Source organism: Nematocida major (assembly GCF_021653875.1).
Source record: "Nematocida major strain JUm2507 chromosome Unknown 2438, whole genome shotgun sequence".
In the NCBI taxonomy this organism is placed as follows: domain Eukaryota; kingdom Fungi; phylum Microsporidia; genus Nematocida; species Nematocida major.
In genome coordinates, this window is record NW_025952955.1 from 280,172 (window position 1) to 296,739 (window position 16,568).

The 16,568-nt window shown below is 47.4% G+C and overlaps 10 protein-coding genes across 10 annotated transcripts; 2 read left to right on the forward strand and 8 right to left on the reverse strand.

Annotated features, from left to right (window-relative positions):
- Window positions 1–249: 249 nt before the first annotated feature.
- On the reverse strand, window positions 250–936 carry NEMAJ01_0470 (uncharacterized protein; the record flags this gene model as incomplete). Its single annotated transcript, XM_047914308.1, has 1 exon — window positions 250–936. One exon carries the CDS (start codon window positions 934–936, stop codon window positions 250–252), a length of 687 nt encoding a protein of 228 aa, XP_047770265.1.
- Window positions 937–1,807: 871 nt separating this feature from the next.
- NEMAJ01_0471 (uncharacterized protein) lies at window positions 1,808–2,596 on the reverse strand (the record flags this gene model as incomplete). The annotated part of the gene is made up of 1 exon (XM_047914309.1): window positions 1,808–2,596. One exon carries the CDS (start codon window positions 2,594–2,596, stop codon window positions 1,808–1,810), a length of 789 nt encoding a protein of 262 aa, XP_047770266.1.
- Window positions 2,597–3,254: 658 nt separating this feature from the next.
- On the reverse strand, window positions 3,255–4,010 carry NEMAJ01_0472 (uncharacterized protein; the record flags this gene model as incomplete). The annotated part of the gene is made up of 1 exon (XM_047914310.1): window positions 3,255–4,010. One exon carries the CDS (start codon window positions 4,008–4,010, stop codon window positions 3,255–3,257), a length of 756 nt encoding a protein of 251 aa, XP_047770267.1.
- A 1,284-nt stretch (window positions 4,011–5,294) lies between these two features.
- Window positions 5,295–6,203, reverse strand: NEMAJ01_0473 (uncharacterized protein; the record flags this gene model as incomplete). Its single annotated transcript, XM_047914311.1, has 1 exon — window positions 5,295–6,203. One exon carries the CDS (start codon window positions 6,201–6,203, stop codon window positions 5,295–5,297), a length of 909 nt encoding a protein of 302 aa, XP_047770268.1.
- A 488-nt stretch (window positions 6,204–6,691) lies between these two features.
- NEMAJ01_0474 (uncharacterized protein) lies at window positions 6,692–7,693 on the reverse strand (the record flags this gene model as incomplete). Its single annotated transcript, XM_047914312.1, has 1 exon — window positions 6,692–7,693. The coding sequence occupies one exon, from the start codon at window positions 7,691–7,693 to the stop codon at window positions 6,692–6,694; it is 1,002 nt and encodes a 333-aa protein (XP_047770269.1).
- A 1,436-nt stretch (window positions 7,694–9,129) lies between these two features.
- Window positions 9,130–9,843, reverse strand: NEMAJ01_0475 (uncharacterized protein; the record flags this gene model as incomplete). Its single annotated transcript, XM_047914313.1, has 1 exon — window positions 9,130–9,843. One exon carries the CDS (start codon window positions 9,841–9,843, stop codon window positions 9,130–9,132), a length of 714 nt encoding a protein of 237 aa, XP_047770270.1.
- A 609-nt stretch (window positions 9,844–10,452) lies between these two features.
- On the reverse strand, window positions 10,453–11,133 carry NEMAJ01_0476 (uncharacterized protein; the record flags this gene model as incomplete). The annotated part of the gene is made up of 1 exon (XM_047914314.1): window positions 10,453–11,133. The coding sequence occupies one exon, from the start codon at window positions 11,131–11,133 to the stop codon at window positions 10,453–10,455; it is 681 nt and encodes a 226-aa protein (XP_047770271.1).
- Window positions 11,134–11,502: 369 nt separating this feature from the next.
- Window positions 11,503–12,090, forward strand: NEMAJ01_0477 (uncharacterized protein; the record flags this gene model as incomplete). Its single annotated transcript, XM_047914315.1, has 1 exon — window positions 11,503–12,090. One exon carries the CDS (start codon window positions 11,503–11,505, stop codon window positions 12,088–12,090), a length of 588 nt encoding a protein of 195 aa, XP_047770272.1.
- Window positions 12,091–12,244: 154 nt separating this feature from the next.
- NEMAJ01_0478 (uncharacterized protein) lies at window positions 12,245–12,877 on the forward strand (the record flags this gene model as incomplete). Its single annotated transcript, XM_047914316.1, has 1 exon — window positions 12,245–12,877. One exon carries the CDS (start codon window positions 12,245–12,247, stop codon window positions 12,875–12,877), a length of 633 nt encoding a protein of 210 aa, XP_047770273.1.
- A 454-nt stretch (window positions 12,878–13,331) lies between these two features.
- Window positions 13,332–16,328, reverse strand: NEMAJ01_0479 (DNA polymerase delta subunit 1; the record flags this gene model as incomplete). The annotated part of the gene is made up of 1 exon (XM_047914317.1): window positions 13,332–16,328. One exon carries the CDS (start codon window positions 16,326–16,328, stop codon window positions 13,332–13,334), a length of 2,997 nt encoding a protein of 998 aa, XP_047770274.1.
- Between the last annotated feature and the right edge of the window lie 240 nt (window positions 16,329–16,568).

Genomic DNA, 16,568 nt, shown 5'->3' on the forward strand with positions numbered 1-16,568 from the left:
AACTTAGACATTAAGGGATAGATTAAACATTGCCTATCTAAGCAGGCCGAGAAACAATAAAGGACACTGTTTCACATGTCTACTTCTAGCATTACAACCGAGCCTCTGGCGACTCGGCGGCCCTACTAAGAAAAGAATGCGCAGAAAACGGCGCATGCCTTTATATAATAGAAAAACAGCATTTATTCGATATGTTCGCCTTTCCACAGCCCAATGTGCGCAGTATTAGAGGACTGGGAGACTCTGCCATTAGATGTACCTCTGCACGTTTTTCAGTGAGTTCAGCGCATGTCTTGCCTTTAGTAGGGGCTCTAGAGCCGTGTGCATACAGTCTCTGCCGGCCGAGGCGAGCGCTAGTGTTGCAGTAGAAATGTATGCATGAATCACGCACTGGAGCGAGATTATGTCTTTGCATGCTAGCGGGCAAGAAGCTGCAGTGTCTATGGCGTTCGTCGAAGAAGGCTTAGCACACAATTGGGCTGTTTGGAGCAGGGCCTCAGAAACCAAGCACATGGCCTCCGCAAGGTTTTGCACAGTGCTCTTGTTTTTAGAAGCCAAGGCTGCGCCATCGTCAAGCAAGTCAGAAATGGGCTCGATGTTTAGGCGGCCAAGGTTTTCTTCTAATATGCCTTTGCAGAATGAAGCGCCGATAAAGACAATGCTGGCTATCTCCTTGTGCGATGCAGGGGTGTTTGGGAGCAGCCCAGAAACAAGCTTCTTGAGCTCTTCTTTAAGCGGACTCGCCGGGGCGTCAGGGATGGCGTTTTTAATGCCCGTAAAAAAATCCCGTGCTCTATCGCTAAAAAGTTCGTCGCGATGCTCGCTGCAAAGTGTGTTTTTCTTCTCTGAGTCGTGCGGGCGCGGCTGGAAGCTTGCCAGAGCCAGCCTGGCAGAAACTAAGAGCAGCAGGGGCGCATATATAACTTTGCTTTTCATTGAATGTTTTGCTTGATTTTGCTTAAATTTATACCAGAAATTTCGTTTATCATTTTGCAAAATGCAAAGCGGAGCAAAAGATGAATGTGTCCACTAAATCGATTGATTTTCATATATTTGAGAAAAGCCCCGAGAAAAAATGCAAATGGAAAAATTAAAGCCTTAAGTTTTGACAGGTGAAGCAAAGGGGCAGGGCAACGCAAGTCACCGAGCCTGCTCTGGCGGGGCTTATGGTATTTTGGGGGAAGAGCTGCACTCTCGAGAAAGCGCCGCGTCTCTGCATCTGCGGTGCCTAGAAGAGGTGCCAAAAGAAACCCGTGCATTTGGCCCAGCTAGGCCGGCCTTGAGGGCAGCCGCATGGTGTTAGAGTCTCTGCTTTTTAAGAGTGGCTTGAGCTGTTTCCTCAGAAGAGACTCTCCATGCATTTACAAATTCATAAATAAACTGAGAAATCCTCTGTATTACCGGCTGTCTCTTGCTCGAGCTGCGGCAATTTTGCACCTCAGTGCATGCAGCGCTTGGCTTGTAAATTGTGACGCTGTCGAATTCTTGCATGTTTTTGGTCCTGGTGCTTCTATACGTGCAGGACGGCAGCAGAAACTGCTTCTCTTGTCTTGGCAAGGGATGGCCTTTCTTGGCTGCGCATCTTCATGGAGAGGCCTTTAAAGCACGTAGAAACTTTGATCCTGATGGCGTCGAGATACTATTTTAAGTCATGCTGCTAAAACAGATCTATTTGATGGCTGCAAACAAGTTTATTTATGAAATTCAATAGTTAAATCTTTTTCCAAAGCGCTTCCACTCGCCAGGCGTGTGGGCACCAGAATCGGCAGAAACATATGGGCAGCAGAAGACTTTGGCCGCGCTCGTCTTAGTTCTGGGGGCTGGGCGAAGCGCCAGTAAAACTTCTAGTTTGCATGCGCGGCCTGCTTTTTTGGGCATTGCCCTTGGAGGCGATCCTCTGCGCTATTCTACGCTCCGCCGCGTGTACAGCGTCCTTGGCTTTGAAAAAATAAAGTGTGACCTCAAACATGCTCATGTCGTTTTTCTGGGTTTGAAGCAGCTTGAGAATATAGTCGTACATCTGAAGCAGGCGCAGCATCATCTGGACTTCTTTTTTTTGTAGCGTAACTCTGGGCGCGCGATGAGGATTTTCTTCTTTGCCATGCTCTGCATCAAGCCTTTCCATTGTGATAATGCCTTTCAAAATCTCTGCAATCCTGCCGACCAGAATGGCTTTGGTGTATTTCTTTCGGCCATTGGAGTCAATAGCGTCTTGCAGCGCCTTGGATGCGCTCCTGCTAAGCGCCTCCTTGTTTTTGGCAGCGATTGGGCTTATGTAGCAGAGGGCCGCACATGAAACTGCGTCTCCTAGCACATCTAGAATGGGGCGCTCTTTCTCGGAGAGCTGCCTGCTAATTTGCTCAAACTCGCGAACAAGCGCACCGCTCTTGGTCTTGGGCTTTGCCGTGTAGTTTTTTTTCAGCCATGAAACAGTCGTTGAAATCTGCTGCTGAACGCCATTGCATAGCGCTCCTGCATTGCTGTCGAACTCGGAGCCTTTCTTAGACGTGCCTGGCTTTTGGCCTTCTTTTGCATGGAGGTGCGCTGTGGCTAGCGCAAACAGCAGCAAGCGCGCATAAAACATGTCGACGTTCATTTGAGCGAGAGTTTCCAGTTTTTTTATAACCTATCTGATCATCTCCAGCAAAGTGACAGCGCATGCCAGCACACACATGTTTTTGCTGATCTCTTGAGAGTAAGCCAATTTTCAAACACGCAGTCTATGCATCTTTTTGTGTTTTGAATAATTTGGCGTGCGCAGCAGGCTGAGGAAGAAAGCCCAAGGTGCAAAATAAAAACGACAGCAAAGCTTTATAATGCAGTATTTTCTTGTTTCCGCGCCTTTGCTAGGCGCGCCTAAGGCCGCACAGCCACTGTTTGAGTGGTTTGCGCTGTAGAAGAAACATATTTTTGCCCAGGCAGTGCTAGCGTGCGGAAAAAAAGCGCTGTCGCATGTGGCAGGCCTTGGCTTCGCACACAACACACTCTAGCAGAGCTTCCGCTTGCAGTGCATGATGGGCCCAGAGCTTGCGGCGGCAGCATTTCAGTGCGCAGCGTCTTTCCAGGCGCCCATCCAGCAGCAGACTGGCCTGCTGCTCTTTGGATAGGCCATTGTCTGCGTCTGTCCAATAAGAAAAGCGGAACGTGCGCACATCGCATGCACGAGTGTAATAGGCAGACGGCTCTGCTGCAGAAAAGTGCTCCAATACATTTATTAGCTTGCCACTTTTGGCAGAAATGTGGCCCAAGGCTTGCTAGTAGTCCTCCAGGCAGTCTCCTAGGCTGTTGAAACATACAGTGGCATTCTTCAGCGCGATCATAATCAGCTTCAAATGCATGTCCGTCTTGTCCATGGGGAAGTTGTGGCAGACCAGAAGATTAAACATCTGGGCCGCCCATCTCACGGCCAGAAAGTCATTGAAGGATATATTCAAATTGGCTTCGATTTTTGTGCTGTGGTATGGGTAGGGGCTGGCGTAGATTGCCGCTATTTTGTAAATTTGGAGAGAAACAATGAGCACAAAATGAATAATGTCTGAGTCGCTGCACAGCCCTTTGTTGAGCATGCACATGTTGTGCTCTAGGAGTTTGATTTCTTTTTCATTGAACGCTCTCGGGTTTTTTTTGGTTATGGGCAGCAAAGAGGTCAAAACAAAGTAGGTAAGTAACTCTCGGAAGCTGGATGTGCCTTTCGGCTTTTCGCGCCTTATCTGTTGCATGAGCAAGGCGAGGTAGTCCGACCCGCTTATGGTTGAGAAGCTGTTGTTGCTGGGGTTTTCTTGCGCAAGAAAGATGCCCTCTGCGAGGTGTAAAAGCAGATTTCTCTTAATATATCTGCAGATATGGAAAGCAGGCGAGTACCCGGGCTCCTGCGGGCTTTCTGTCTCTTTGTCTGCGGCTTCTTCGTGCTCGACATGCCTCCTCCACACCAGCACCCATGGATCAGTCTTTCTGATTTTCGACGAAGTGCATGAAAGCGTCTTACTATTGTATAACTCCTTCCACTTCATGCGTGTTTTTTCTTTGGGGGCTCCTTTTATAGTTTAGCTGATCAATATTGAATTGCACAAAATCAGTATGTTCTCCATAGCTTTGGCTTGGTGATCGATGAATGGACGCAATAATCTGGGAAAAAAGGAAAAGGAAAAGCCCAGAAACGGGGCCTGCCGAGCTGGGACTGCACAGGCCTGCATGCCTGCCAAAACAAGGCCGATTGGAAGCCTGCTTCTGTGCCAAGGTGCCCAAGCCTGCCATAGCGCACATGCTGGGCGCGCCTGCGCTATCTCCACAAATATAAATGCTCTATATTGCTTTATTTTGGTTGCGGCCGCTGGGTAAGCAGCGCATGTGCGATTCGCTGGCTTGCCAGCAGATGCTCATAGCAGCATCCAAGGTCATCCAGGGCCTTTTGCGCTCTCAAGTGCGCTTTTAGCTCATATAGCGCTGCAAATCGCTTTTAGGCAAATAAATCATATAGGCCACAGAGTCCAAATACAGAGCGCCTGCCTAGGGATCTCAAAGCCCTTAAGAGTATGCAAGGCAGAGAAGAGGTGTAGGGTTTGGCAATTCCCAGCGCTCTTCACAGAGCTCGCCTGTGCTGCAGTATATGGTGGCGGTGCCTTTGACTATGCAATACGCATTGCTGCTCGCTTCTAGTGCACAAAGAGCCGCTTTGTTTGGCACCTGCAGATGCATTCGCGCGCCTTCATCTTCTTTCTAGCTCTGCGCTGGCTATGGAGCTCGGCTTGCTAGACAGATTCTTAATTTTTCTAGAAACTTTCTTTGGCTCAGCAGACGCGCCATCCAGGAAGTTAGATGTAAGCCCAAACTTGCCATCAAACAGCTGGCGTTTTGCGGGCCTTTTGCACGCAGGAAGACTTGGGCCACCATGCCTGAATGTGCCGGCCCGGCCGCACAAAATGAAAACGCCATGCCTTTTCGCATGGCTCCTCGTCCTATATGCTCCATTGTTTGGGCCTTTCTTTTTGTAGCTCAGTTGATTGGTGCCACAGAATAGCAAAAAATATGCGGGCTTTTAGCAGGCGTGGTGCAGCATTATGTTGGCAACGCCTGGATGCGGCAGCTCATAAGAGGCCGCTGCCCAGGCTGAAGCGCGGGCCTGTGCACGCCATAATAGTGCGGATGGGCGGAAAAAGCATTGGGTGTTCTGTCTGAGGAAAGCAAAAAGCTGTGCATTTCGAAGGGCCGAAAGCGGCGCAGAGCCTGTGCTTGTTTTAGGGGCAGCGCCTGCGCGCGGTTCAAAAGGCAAAACTTAACATGCTCTCTATCTTGGTTTATTGCATCTGCATCCCAGAAGTCGAGGTACTCGAGGCGGCTTCTGCCAGCATGTATCTCAGATCTATGCTTTTCAGGAGCGTCTCTGTATTTTCCAGCGTGGCCTTGATGTCCTTAGTGATTGTGGTATCCTTTTTGTGCGCGAAAATCAGATTGAACATGTAGTGCAAGGCTCTGGATGCAAACTTAATGGATGCAAAATCCTTAGGGAGCAGATAGAAAACAAATGACTCTCCCTGGCTTTGCCAGTCAATCTGGTTTTCATGAAGCTGAAGGATCCTATAGATGATGGTGGAAAGATTCATCACAGAAGAGACGCTGCTGGCAAACAGCTGCACGGTGCGCTCCTCATCTTTTGGCGCAATAATGGCATTCAGAACTTCCAATGCGCCTGGGTTGACTAAGACTATGCTCCTCAAAGCTATGGGTTTTACAATGTTCTGAACAATATAAAAGACCATTTCTCTCAGGTCCTGCATGGTTGGATCTCTTCCTGCCCTCAACTTTTTAAGAAGAGCCCTGGCCATATTTTTGAAATGGGAATCGGTATCTAGCTCTTCAAGAGTATTCTCTGCAATTTCTTGGATTTTTAATGCAAGATGCTGCTGCAGATCATTTCTAATTGCCTCTAGCTGCGGAGTGCTATTCGCCGAGTATTTTCTAATATTTTTATCTTTCCACTCCAAAGAGCTTAGCTGCTTGGAGCAATTTTTGAGTTGTATAGACAAGGTCTTCAGATCGAGGGACATGTTGTTTAGCGCAAATATTATGGATCCCATTTTTTTGTTAAGCATCTGGCTTGAACCTTTCATGAGCAAAGATCCGTCTTCCTGGACATTCACTGAAGCACGGGCCACAATCCCCGCAAGCAAAAGAAGTGCACCTTTGTATAATGTTTTTTGTTTCATTCCTATGTTTTTTAGAACTTCTTTTTATATTCTAGTTGATCAATATGTTTGCAGTGCATAAAAGCTATCATTTTTTAACAAATTAATATTTACAGCTGGCGAGTGTAATAATGCAGGCAAAAGAAAAAGTTCAAGAAAAAACATATATGCGGCCAACAAGTTAACCCGAGATAAGGTTTTATTTAAAATTGCGCTACAAATAGTCCCGGAAAACAGTCCCAAAAGAAGTGTTGCATCTAAAAGCGCATCTGCTTGTGGTTGGCATTTCTGCCTTCTGTGCTACAGGCCGCAGAAGGGCTGCAGAACCTGCATTGTTTGCGCTCTGCATAAGGATTTAGCAAAAAGTAGGCGGTGGCTTCTGAGTGTAGAGGCGCCCAGGCCAGGCCATGGCGCGGCTGCTGGGCTCACTAAGAAAAATAGCAGTTCGACTTTATGTTGCTTTATTGTGCTTGAAGCCGCCGGGAGCTCGGGCTGGGACACCTTGGCCCTTATGGAAACGTGCAGCGAGTTTTCATGTTTTCTATGGCCTTTTTTACAACTACCAAGGCAGTTTTGGCATTTGTAGAGGCAGGCATGTCTTTTCCATCTGGAGTAATTATATAAACCAAGCATTCTAAAATGTGGACTGCCCACCTGATGGTAAGAAAGTCCTTGAAGGACAGAGAAAAAACAAAATTACTCGGCATAGAGGAAATGGAGTGGTCAGATGGGTAGGCATCAAGTATTCTGTATATAGTTCTCAAATTGGTTGTGGCGGCCTCTATAATGCTGTTGCGCAGTGCTAGCGGGCTCTCTCGGTTTATTTCGTTGGATATGCCGTTCAGAGATTCGATTGCAATTGGGTCGAGTGCGATTAGGATTTTTTGAGCTATGGAAACTATGAAGTTGGGCACAATGTAGAAGGCCAGGCATTCTAACTTGTGTATGTCCGGGCTATATCCTTTCTCTAGTTCTTCTATAAACGTGTTGAAGTAGTTTAGGCCGTCTTTTACCTTTTCGTTGGGGGCTATTATTTCGTGTTCTTCCAGCATGCTTTCTCCCACTATGAGGTACCTTTTCAAGTTTCTGGTGAGTTCCGGTTGGCTGTGGGTTTCTGTATTTTTTTTGCGCATGGCCATTAATTCACTCAATAGACGTTTTTCCTTGTCAAATAACTGCTTGGTCACCATGAACGACACACTTAGCCTGTCAGATGTCATAGACAGCGTTTTGAGTAGTTCTAACTCACTAGGCAGCGCTTCTGCATGCTCTTGGGATTCTTGCTGCGCTTCTGCATGCTCTTGGGGTTCTTGCTGCGCATTTATATGCTCTTGGGATTTTTGCTGCACTTCTACATGCTCTTGGAATTCTTGCTGCGCATTTGTATGCTCTTGGGATTCTTGCAGCGTTTCTGTATGCTCTTGCAGCGCCAAGCCGTGATCAGTACATGCACCAGCTAGCGCCATTGCAAGCAAAACCAGCGCTCTCATGCACATAACATCTTGCTTCATTCAATTGCTTTTCTTGGTAGATGGCTTTTATATAGCTTGCAAAATCAGTGCAACGGCTAAATATCTGATCTATTTTAATGACAGCATCTTTTGCTCTAAAAGCCGATCTTCCACTAAAAAATGGGCTTCGATATACAGGGGGGCAAGCAATAGAATTTAAATTTTTGGCAGTGCCTCTAAATGCAAGCCCGCTGGATAGTGTGTGGGCGCACATTGCACTTCAAAGCTCTGCCTGCAGAGGGGGCGCGGAAAAGCTAGATGGGCGCGCTGCAGTGCATTGTCCTACAGAGAGCGAGTTTGTGCAGTGTGGCGCGCATTAATTCCATAGCAGACAGAGAAGGATGGTTTGGTATAGAACTAGTTCGTTTTATTGATTAATTTCCTATGCACACGGCTGTTTCCAACATGCAATGGCGCTTTTTGGTGGTTGTGTATAGACGTCAGCTTTTATTGCTATTTACGATAAATTTTTAGAACTCCCACGCTTTGGAGAAGTCCAAAATCATGATGGACGTATTTAATATTTATGTGGAAAATTGGAATCTGCAGTGATCGCTCAAAGTATAAATACGAGAGCAATTTCAATTTGTTTTGGCAGATTTGGCACATATGGCGTGAACCAGTTGAGTTGGCCTAAAAGACTGTGTGGCGCCTTCAGATTATTAGGTGATGGCATTTGCTTCAGCAACGCAACTTTCTTGATATCTGCTTACACTCTCTTCTCTGTGACAACGCGTCCTAGACACTCCACTTTCGATTGTGAAAGGTGTGTCTTCTCGGGACTAAATGTGACATTATGCTTCTCCGGCGTTCGTATAGTATTTGTAGATGTTCATTGTGCTCCTCTTGGCTCTTTGAATGTGCAAGTAGATCGCCAAGGAATGTGTTAAGGAATGGCAAGTCTTCCAATGAGTTTTGCATTATTCTTTGGAAAACCCGCGGTGCATTTTTCAATCCAAATCGCACTTTTTTGTAAACATAACAGTTGTAATACGGGAAGTAGTCATGTGAAACATTGTCCTTTATTATTTCTCGGCCTGCTTGGATAGACATCATTTGGTATATTCCTTAATGCCTAAGTGATGTAGCCTCTTTAATTAGGCCCATCTAAGCAATAACAATTTAGGAGTAACTGTGCTTTCAGCATACAGCACCGACTAGTAGATTCATTATACCATAAATTCGGAATATGTTTGGATTTTTATTTAAGAGTAGACCCAGAAAGGATTTATTAATTTTTGGAGAGCCCTGCCCGTTGGCTTTATACTAACTTGTTTTCCGTGTTCCGTGAGTTTTCGCGTGTTAAAAATGACATTGCTATCCTGTTTATGCTTTGAATGGCCACCATTGATTCAGTTTCTTAAGCCTCAGCGCCACATAAGTTCATCGTGATCTTGGCCTTCTCCAAAACGTGGGAATTCTAAAAATTCATCGCACTATTCAATAGACATGTTCGCTAAAGCCTCGCACAATGGTGGATATGGGTTAAACGCGCTCATGTAGTCCTCTGCTATGCCTATGTATCTTATATTTATATATGTGTGGGTGTTATAATCTGTCATAAAAAGAAGCTGCATAAAAAGGTAGTGCAGCTTCGCCACCCACTTAAGCTTCAGGACCTCATGCGCTGTCAGCACAAACAGCTCTTCCTGCTTGGTGTCTTTGTTGACAACCATTGTGTTGTGTGCTTCGGCTATCTTCTTGATAGACATAGAAATATATCCCAAGATGAATCCTGCATCATAGAGGCGTGTCGGGTTGCTAGACTCGTAGTTACATGCACGAACAAACATCATGATTGTTTCATCCTCAATTGTGTTTTTATGCTGCGTAATTATTGGATCTATATAGTGCTCTGCAAAATTCAGAGCTATGCTCGTGGCATCATATAGGCTTGGCACTCCGCCTTCTGCTAGATATGCGCTAAAATACATCATGCATGTAGTGAGATTTGTGCAGCTCGTGGCTGGAGAGGGATCGCCCTCTTTATCCAGAATTTCAATGCATGCCTTGGCATGGTTTTGCAGGAGGGGTATTATCCTTAGATCCACGCCAGAGCGGGCTCTGCCAAAGGAAGCTAGGTTCTCCTCGCTGCCCGCCCTTGCCAGCACAGCAGCAACTACAAGCAGTAGGCATTGTATAACTGCCATTCAAACAGTTTTGGTGTTTCAAATTTATAGTTTGAAAGATCATATTTTATTCAATGTAAAACTGTCTACTGTAAAAAAACTGCTAAATGAAAGTAATAAGTGAACTTTCTCACATATTAACTCTGCATGCATGGTGCGCCCGTTCTTGTGTTATGCACAGCTGTTCTACAAGCGGTTTTTGGGGTGCTTATGCTTCTAGCCTGCATTTTCGCGCTAGCAGAATTTCCAAGAGTCAGCTTTCGGCAGCAGTCCTTCGAGTCTGGTCGGGCCCTCAGAAATCCGAGATTGCTTGTGAAAATCTTAATTTTGACGCGTGAATTTATTTTTGTAGACTTGCACTCTACGCTGTGCATAGGCTTAGGGAAAAATGGCGTTTCGTGGCAGAAAAATGGCAATGCGCAGCAGAGCACCATAGCGCGTAGAAATCAGAGTGCAAGCACATGCCAGCTTTTTGCTGCATGCCGCCTGCAAAATTAGGCGGTGCTCTGTTTGGGGCTAAGCACAGCAGCCTCTTTAGAGCACTTGTGCGGGGAAAGCCCTATGTAGCAGAAAGAGGCGCACTTTAGGGCTGTGTAGTTGCTTTTTCTGCTTTCTATGCCGCTTTCTTTTTCATGGCTGGGTGCATTTTGTCTGCTGCTTCTTCCATAATGCGCCCATGGCTGCGAACTCTTTTTCTACCTTCCTCAGGAATGTTACGCAGTCTCTGACCTCCTTACTTTTTTGCTCGGGCAAAAACTCTGCAATAAGTCGGTATAGACGCGCCGCCCACCCCAACGTATATACCTCCTCTTTTGACAACACGGGGGCGCCTTTTTGAAGTGGGCCACCTCCTCCAAGGGACCTTTCGTGCGCGCTGCATATTTTGCCAATGCACAGAGAAGCGAAGTCCATGCAGTTCACCACGCAACGCGTGTTCAGGCTGGCTTGGGCGTAAAGCTTAGTCTTTTTTTCCATGCTGTCCACGACACTTTTGTCGAGGAGCGCCTGGTGCTTTTGTGCAATCGGGTGTATGCAGCACATAATTGTGTGCAGAACTGCGTCTCTTATCTCTAGAAGAGTTGGGAGTTCGCCTTTTTGCATTCTCTGGCTGAGAATACCCAGCCCCTCGGTAGGCCTATTGTTTGACGCAAAGTCGCTCTCGCACTTGGGCAGATTTGTAGGGTGCGTGTGCACAAAAACAGACGTGAAAATCCTGCTTGGGTGGTCAAGGCCAGAGCTTTCTTTGGACGCTTTGAGCGCCGGCCCTGCAAGTATAAGCAGTAAGCAAGTGTGCAGTGCTGTGGTTTTCATCCTGCGTTTTCATACTATGTTTTCTTTTATACTTTTGCCCCGCATTTAATGCGCTCCTGTGTTCCCACACGCGCTAATTAATATTTGGCGCCCCTAAAGTGTCAAAGGCCAAAAACTTTCCAGAAGCGCGCGCACGGAATGTGCAGACACTTTATTTCAATGCCCAAGCACGCACTCTTCAAGCAACCCAGAGTCACGCCGCTGCTCTCTTTATCCAGGAAGGCGAATAGCCCTGAATTGCGCTGCTTGTCGCACGGTACAATAAAATCATGCCAAACTTCTACTTTCTATGCAATTTAAAAGATATTGCAATTTCCCCGCTTTTCTGATCGCATAGGCCCATTTATACTTTCTGTTTTTATTTTTTTCATGCGCTTTGTTTTTGTACATGTATTTTCCACTATCTGCTTCATATTCTCGGTATACGCCACAGCAGAGGATTTTGTTATGAAAAATGCTGAGCCACTTGAAGAAACTGCGGCCATTGATGAAAATGTAGCCATTAAAGGAAAAGACGCCACTAAAGCGCTCACTCATATCAATTCATTGGAAGACTTTTTGGATACGTACGACAAGAAATTGATTCCTTCTATGTGCTCGTTTTTTGACTCACAGCCGATGGATGCCCGCGCCTCTGAAGCATGGGAAAACGCAAAGATGCTGTTTGCACATTCTTGCGACCTATCTAACAGAAAAGCTATACTTGCAACCGCAAAGCAGTTTTTTTTACTGACTATGTACGCAGCATCTAGCCAGGAAACACAGCCCCCCGAAATGCTGAAAATTCATAGGCTTTTAAATATATGTGTTGAGAAGATAAGTGCGCTTGAGAAGAATGACGAAGTCACAGTGAATGACATGGAAATGTTGTCAAATGTTATCTTAAAATATGTTGAGGATAACCCCGATGTTGCACACAAGCTTGTTGAAATGGCAAGCTTATATTCTGTGGAATGAAAGGTTGGTTGCAAAGCATAAAATAAATATTAATGTGTTTGCACACGCTACTTTGTTGCACAGCATGTGTCAACTCCTGATCGCATGCTGTCTTATTTGCAATCTATTTATGTGCACTATTTATTGCACTGCGTTTTTTTGCATATAAATTTTTATGCAGGCGCTATTCTGTCTTTTTCTTCTCTTTGCGTCTATTCTTGCCAGTCCCGTGGAAAATACTGAAATCATAGGAGATGACCGACTAGGCTGGTCCTTGTCTAAGCATATTTTTGCGAAGACGGTGGAGCTTATGCCGCACTTGGAAGACACAGAAAAAAAGGCGCACTTGAAGAAGATGCTCGACGCCTCCAAAGACGCCTCTGGCAGTCTTCGCTTAATGACAAATGGGGACCTCTACGCCTTTCTTTCTGTAATTAGCGGAAATGTATGTAAGTCCGCAACTTACATAGAAACGCCCCACCTGCGGAATAAAGTAATACAGAAGCTGCTGAGCCTCCAGATCCATCTGGAGGAGCGGGCCATTCTTGAAACAGGAACCAGGAAGGACCTGTGCGCCCTCTCCATGGACGCTATCTCGTGTGTTTTTCAGGTTGTTTTTCAACAAAGCAACAACCCACCGAAAACACACGCCGTATTTTCCTTGTACAACGACATCTTTTATATGATATTTACACTAACCCACGAGATCAACCCCATGATCAATAAAAGCATGTTGAGGCGGGTTCTGGAACTTAACCATCTGCGCCGGACTTGCTTTGTGGGCATGTCATTGCCGGATACTCCGTGAATTTATATAAATAAAACCCTTCCAAAACATAAAGGCAACACTTTTAAAATAATTTTCCACGAAAAAGCAGACGCTGCATACAGCAAGGCATGGGCTTGTCCCATAGACTTTTACACCACACGCCGAGCCATTCCACACACCCAAAAACACGCAAAGTGCGGTCACGCCGCAGCCACATCTACTTCACATCTATTTATTTCAGCATTGCAGCAATCACAACAATTGTGGAATTGTGCTATATCTATACCATAGTTATTCCAGCACCATAGCAAGCGTATCTTTATAAGCATATTCTTAATCTATATTCTATCCTTGCCTTCATCTTCATGCCAATATCTAGTTCTACCTTTATTCCAACACCTAATTTTATCTTTGTCTTCATCTTCGTGCCAGTATTCATAAACGCATTCCCCAGATCTATTTATGCCAGTTACTTGCCGTGTCCTATGCCAGCCTACTTTCTGTGCTGCATGATCTGATCGTACTTGCTGTGCGCCTCCTCAATCGCCTTCTGAATTTCTATTCGAATGTAGTATGTCGGGCAGTCTCTGTTGCAGCACGTGATCATCCTATGGCGGGACTTCTGCATATCTATGCACTCGCAGAGCACCATAAAGTACTGCGTTTGCAGCCCGTACAGCTTTCTTTGCATTTCCGCGGCTGTGCTTGGGTATGCTCGGTCGCAGGCCTTGCACACGGGAAACTCGCCTACCCTGCAAATTGTGCACACCTTCTTCTTCTTGAAGAAAGACCCTATTCCTCGCGGCATTTCCTTGGCCCGCGTGCAGACGCTGTATCTGCTCGGCGAGAGTATTTGGTCGATGTCCTTGATTACGTACGACAAAAGCCTTTCCAAGGGCTTGCTCAGCTGGTTTTTAAGGTAGTAAAGCGTGTCAATGGGGACGTTATTTCTGAGGGCGTAAACAGGGTCTTCGCTTCTTTCGTGGAGGGGCTCGCTTCCTGCACGAATCACGTACGAGACTCTGTCTCCCAGGCCTGGCCCTGACCCCTCTCTTTTCCGCATTCTTTCTGCGAGCGAGACGTGCGCCAGGGACACGCTGTAATCTTCCTCCTTCTTCGTGATGGACTTGCTGATGATGAGCTGAGAAATTCCGATTTTGTTTCCGAGCAGGTCTGCGACTCTTTCCTGGAGAAACTTTTTCGTGCCTTCAATGTCTCCGCGCAGGAAGACTCTGTCCATGCACTCCTTCATGAGGTCTCTGATAAGAAGGCAGTTGTCCCTCCGGACCGTTTCAATGCCTTTTGTGTCGATTTTCCCAGGGTCGTTCGGGGCAAACTTAGCACACCCTGCGTACCTTTTCTTGTTTATGAGGACGAAAGGGTGGTAGACCTTCTCAAATTCGAGGGTGAGCGGGTCTGGAAGCTTCTGCGTGATGAACTCGGAGATTCTATCCCCTGTGAGAAAGGCTTCCTGGAGTGTCCAGTTGTCGCGCGTAACCATGACCGAGTCTGTGTCCCCGTAGGCCACGGTCAAAGCGCTGCTTCCGGTGCACGGGCTGCTGTTTTTGTCCACAGCCTCAGAGCAGACTCCGATGCTGTTACTGTTGATGCTGTTGTCTTCCTTATTGCTCTCGTTACTGCCAGCATTATCCGCGTTCTCAGGACTGCCAATGTTGTCAGCGGCTTTGCTATCCTCAACGCCATCTTTCTCAGTGGAGGCCGCGCTCTCGCTGGCCACCATTCTGTTGTACTCCCCCATAATAAGCTCCTGCGTGGTTTTGAGGATGTTTCTTCCAAAGCCTGTCACGCTTCTGGACACGGGAATGCACGGGAGCCCCGTCTTTGCCGCGCCTGTGAACCCATAGACCGAGTTTGCCGACACTTTCAGCGCCAGCTGCCTCGCGTTGAGAGAGGCCTTCATTTCGGGGTCCGTGCATGCGGCCAGCTCTTTTCGCACGTCCTTCCTCTCCTGCAGCAACTTTCTGAGAACTTCCGGGAGTATCCCCACCTTCACATCCCTGCACACAAAACAGTCTCCCGTGGGCGACACCGTGTACTCCTCTGGGCGCATATCCTTGATCTGATCCTTTGATACAAGCGTGCTATAGCACAAATTGTACCCCATGATGATGGACGGGTACAGAGAGGCATAGTCCAGAACGACAACCGGCTGGCTGTAGAATCCCCGCGCAGGCTCCATCACGTATCCCCCCTCATACGTCTCCTCGCTCGAGTTAACAACGGGCAGAATGTATTTCTTCTCTCCTGCGTGCCTCAGGATCTGGGACATGACTCGGACGCCCTGCCCCCGCGTGAGCAAGTACTCCAGGGGAACTCCTGTGACCCGTGCGAGCTCGCAGTAATTTACAAGAAGGTTTTTCCGGTGCATGATCCGGAGCGGCAAATGCGCATCCTTCAGGCAGTAGATTCCAAGCCTTTTTCTGGTCTCGCTGCTGCACTCCTGCATGGGCTTGATCTGGGAGAAGTGGACGTCTTCCTTTTGCTCGCCCAAAAAAGCAGCGCTCACCGAGTTCAGCGAGTAGCTGTGCAGGTTGAACTCCTTCTTGACGACGCTTAGAACGTCAAAGAGAATCCTCCCAGGGACGCAGGCCCCGGACTCTTCAACTCTTGCGCCCTCCGGCGTCCTTCCAAAGTATTTGAATTTGTGGAGGCCCAGCGAGTTCGCCCTATTGACAAGGTACGGGAGGTCAAAGTTCACGATGTTGTACCCTGTGATGATGTCTGGGTCCATGGAAAGAATCCACTGCGAGTACGCCATGAGCAGGTCTTCTTCTTTTTTGAAGGCGTACACGGTCGCGTCCGGAATGTGGTTGACCTCATTCAGGCAAAACAAGACTCTTTCGACCTTCTGAAAGGGGTACACGGAAAGCACGTTTCCTATCTGCACGACCGGGTCTACCAAGGGATTCGGGAATTTGCCCTCTTCTGCCGTGCACTCAATGTCTGTGCTGAGGATCTTGAGGGGCGGGGTTTTGAGAAGGTCTTTTCGCACGGTGACTCTGTCGTGCGTTGACGAAAACTTGCAGCCTGCTTCATCGTGCGACACTTCAACGTACTCCATTCCGGAGAGGTTTGTGTCGATCATAAATCTGAGAATGTATCCTACGTTTGTCTCGTACGTGTCAACGGGTGGGCCCGACCTTGAAACGGTGTTTTTCACGGCCGCGCTCACAGCAGAAATAGCCTTCGGGTCTCTGACAAGGACTTTCACAAACTGTGCGGGCTTGTTGAATCCGTAGATGGAGAGCCTTTCCAGAACGTAGGCGGAGACAATCTCCTTGTGGGAGCGGATTATTTCCTGGATGGGCGTGCCCGTGTGCGGCACGTAGAAGTAGTGAAAGTGCCCTGTTATGGCGCACTCCACATACTCTCCAGAGTCGCTTCTTCCAAGCAAGTGCATGATTGGGCCATTTGCGTCGACTGTGTAGTGCATGTGCAGAGGCACGAATACGGTCGTGAACTTCTTCATGGGGAAGAAAAAAGAAAAAGAACTTATGCCCGAGAGAGCAGGCGCACGCCAAGCGGGTGGGATGCGCCGGCAGACACCGGGCAGGCAGCGAGCAGCAAGCGTGTAAAGCAAAGAGCGAGAAAACAGGGCGCCCAGCCGAAAACCTAGGAAATACTTGGCAGCAAGCAGGTAGGGCAGACAAAGAGCGTGCAGCAGACACAACACCACAATATGAAGGCCTACTGCCTTGCGAGTGCCGAG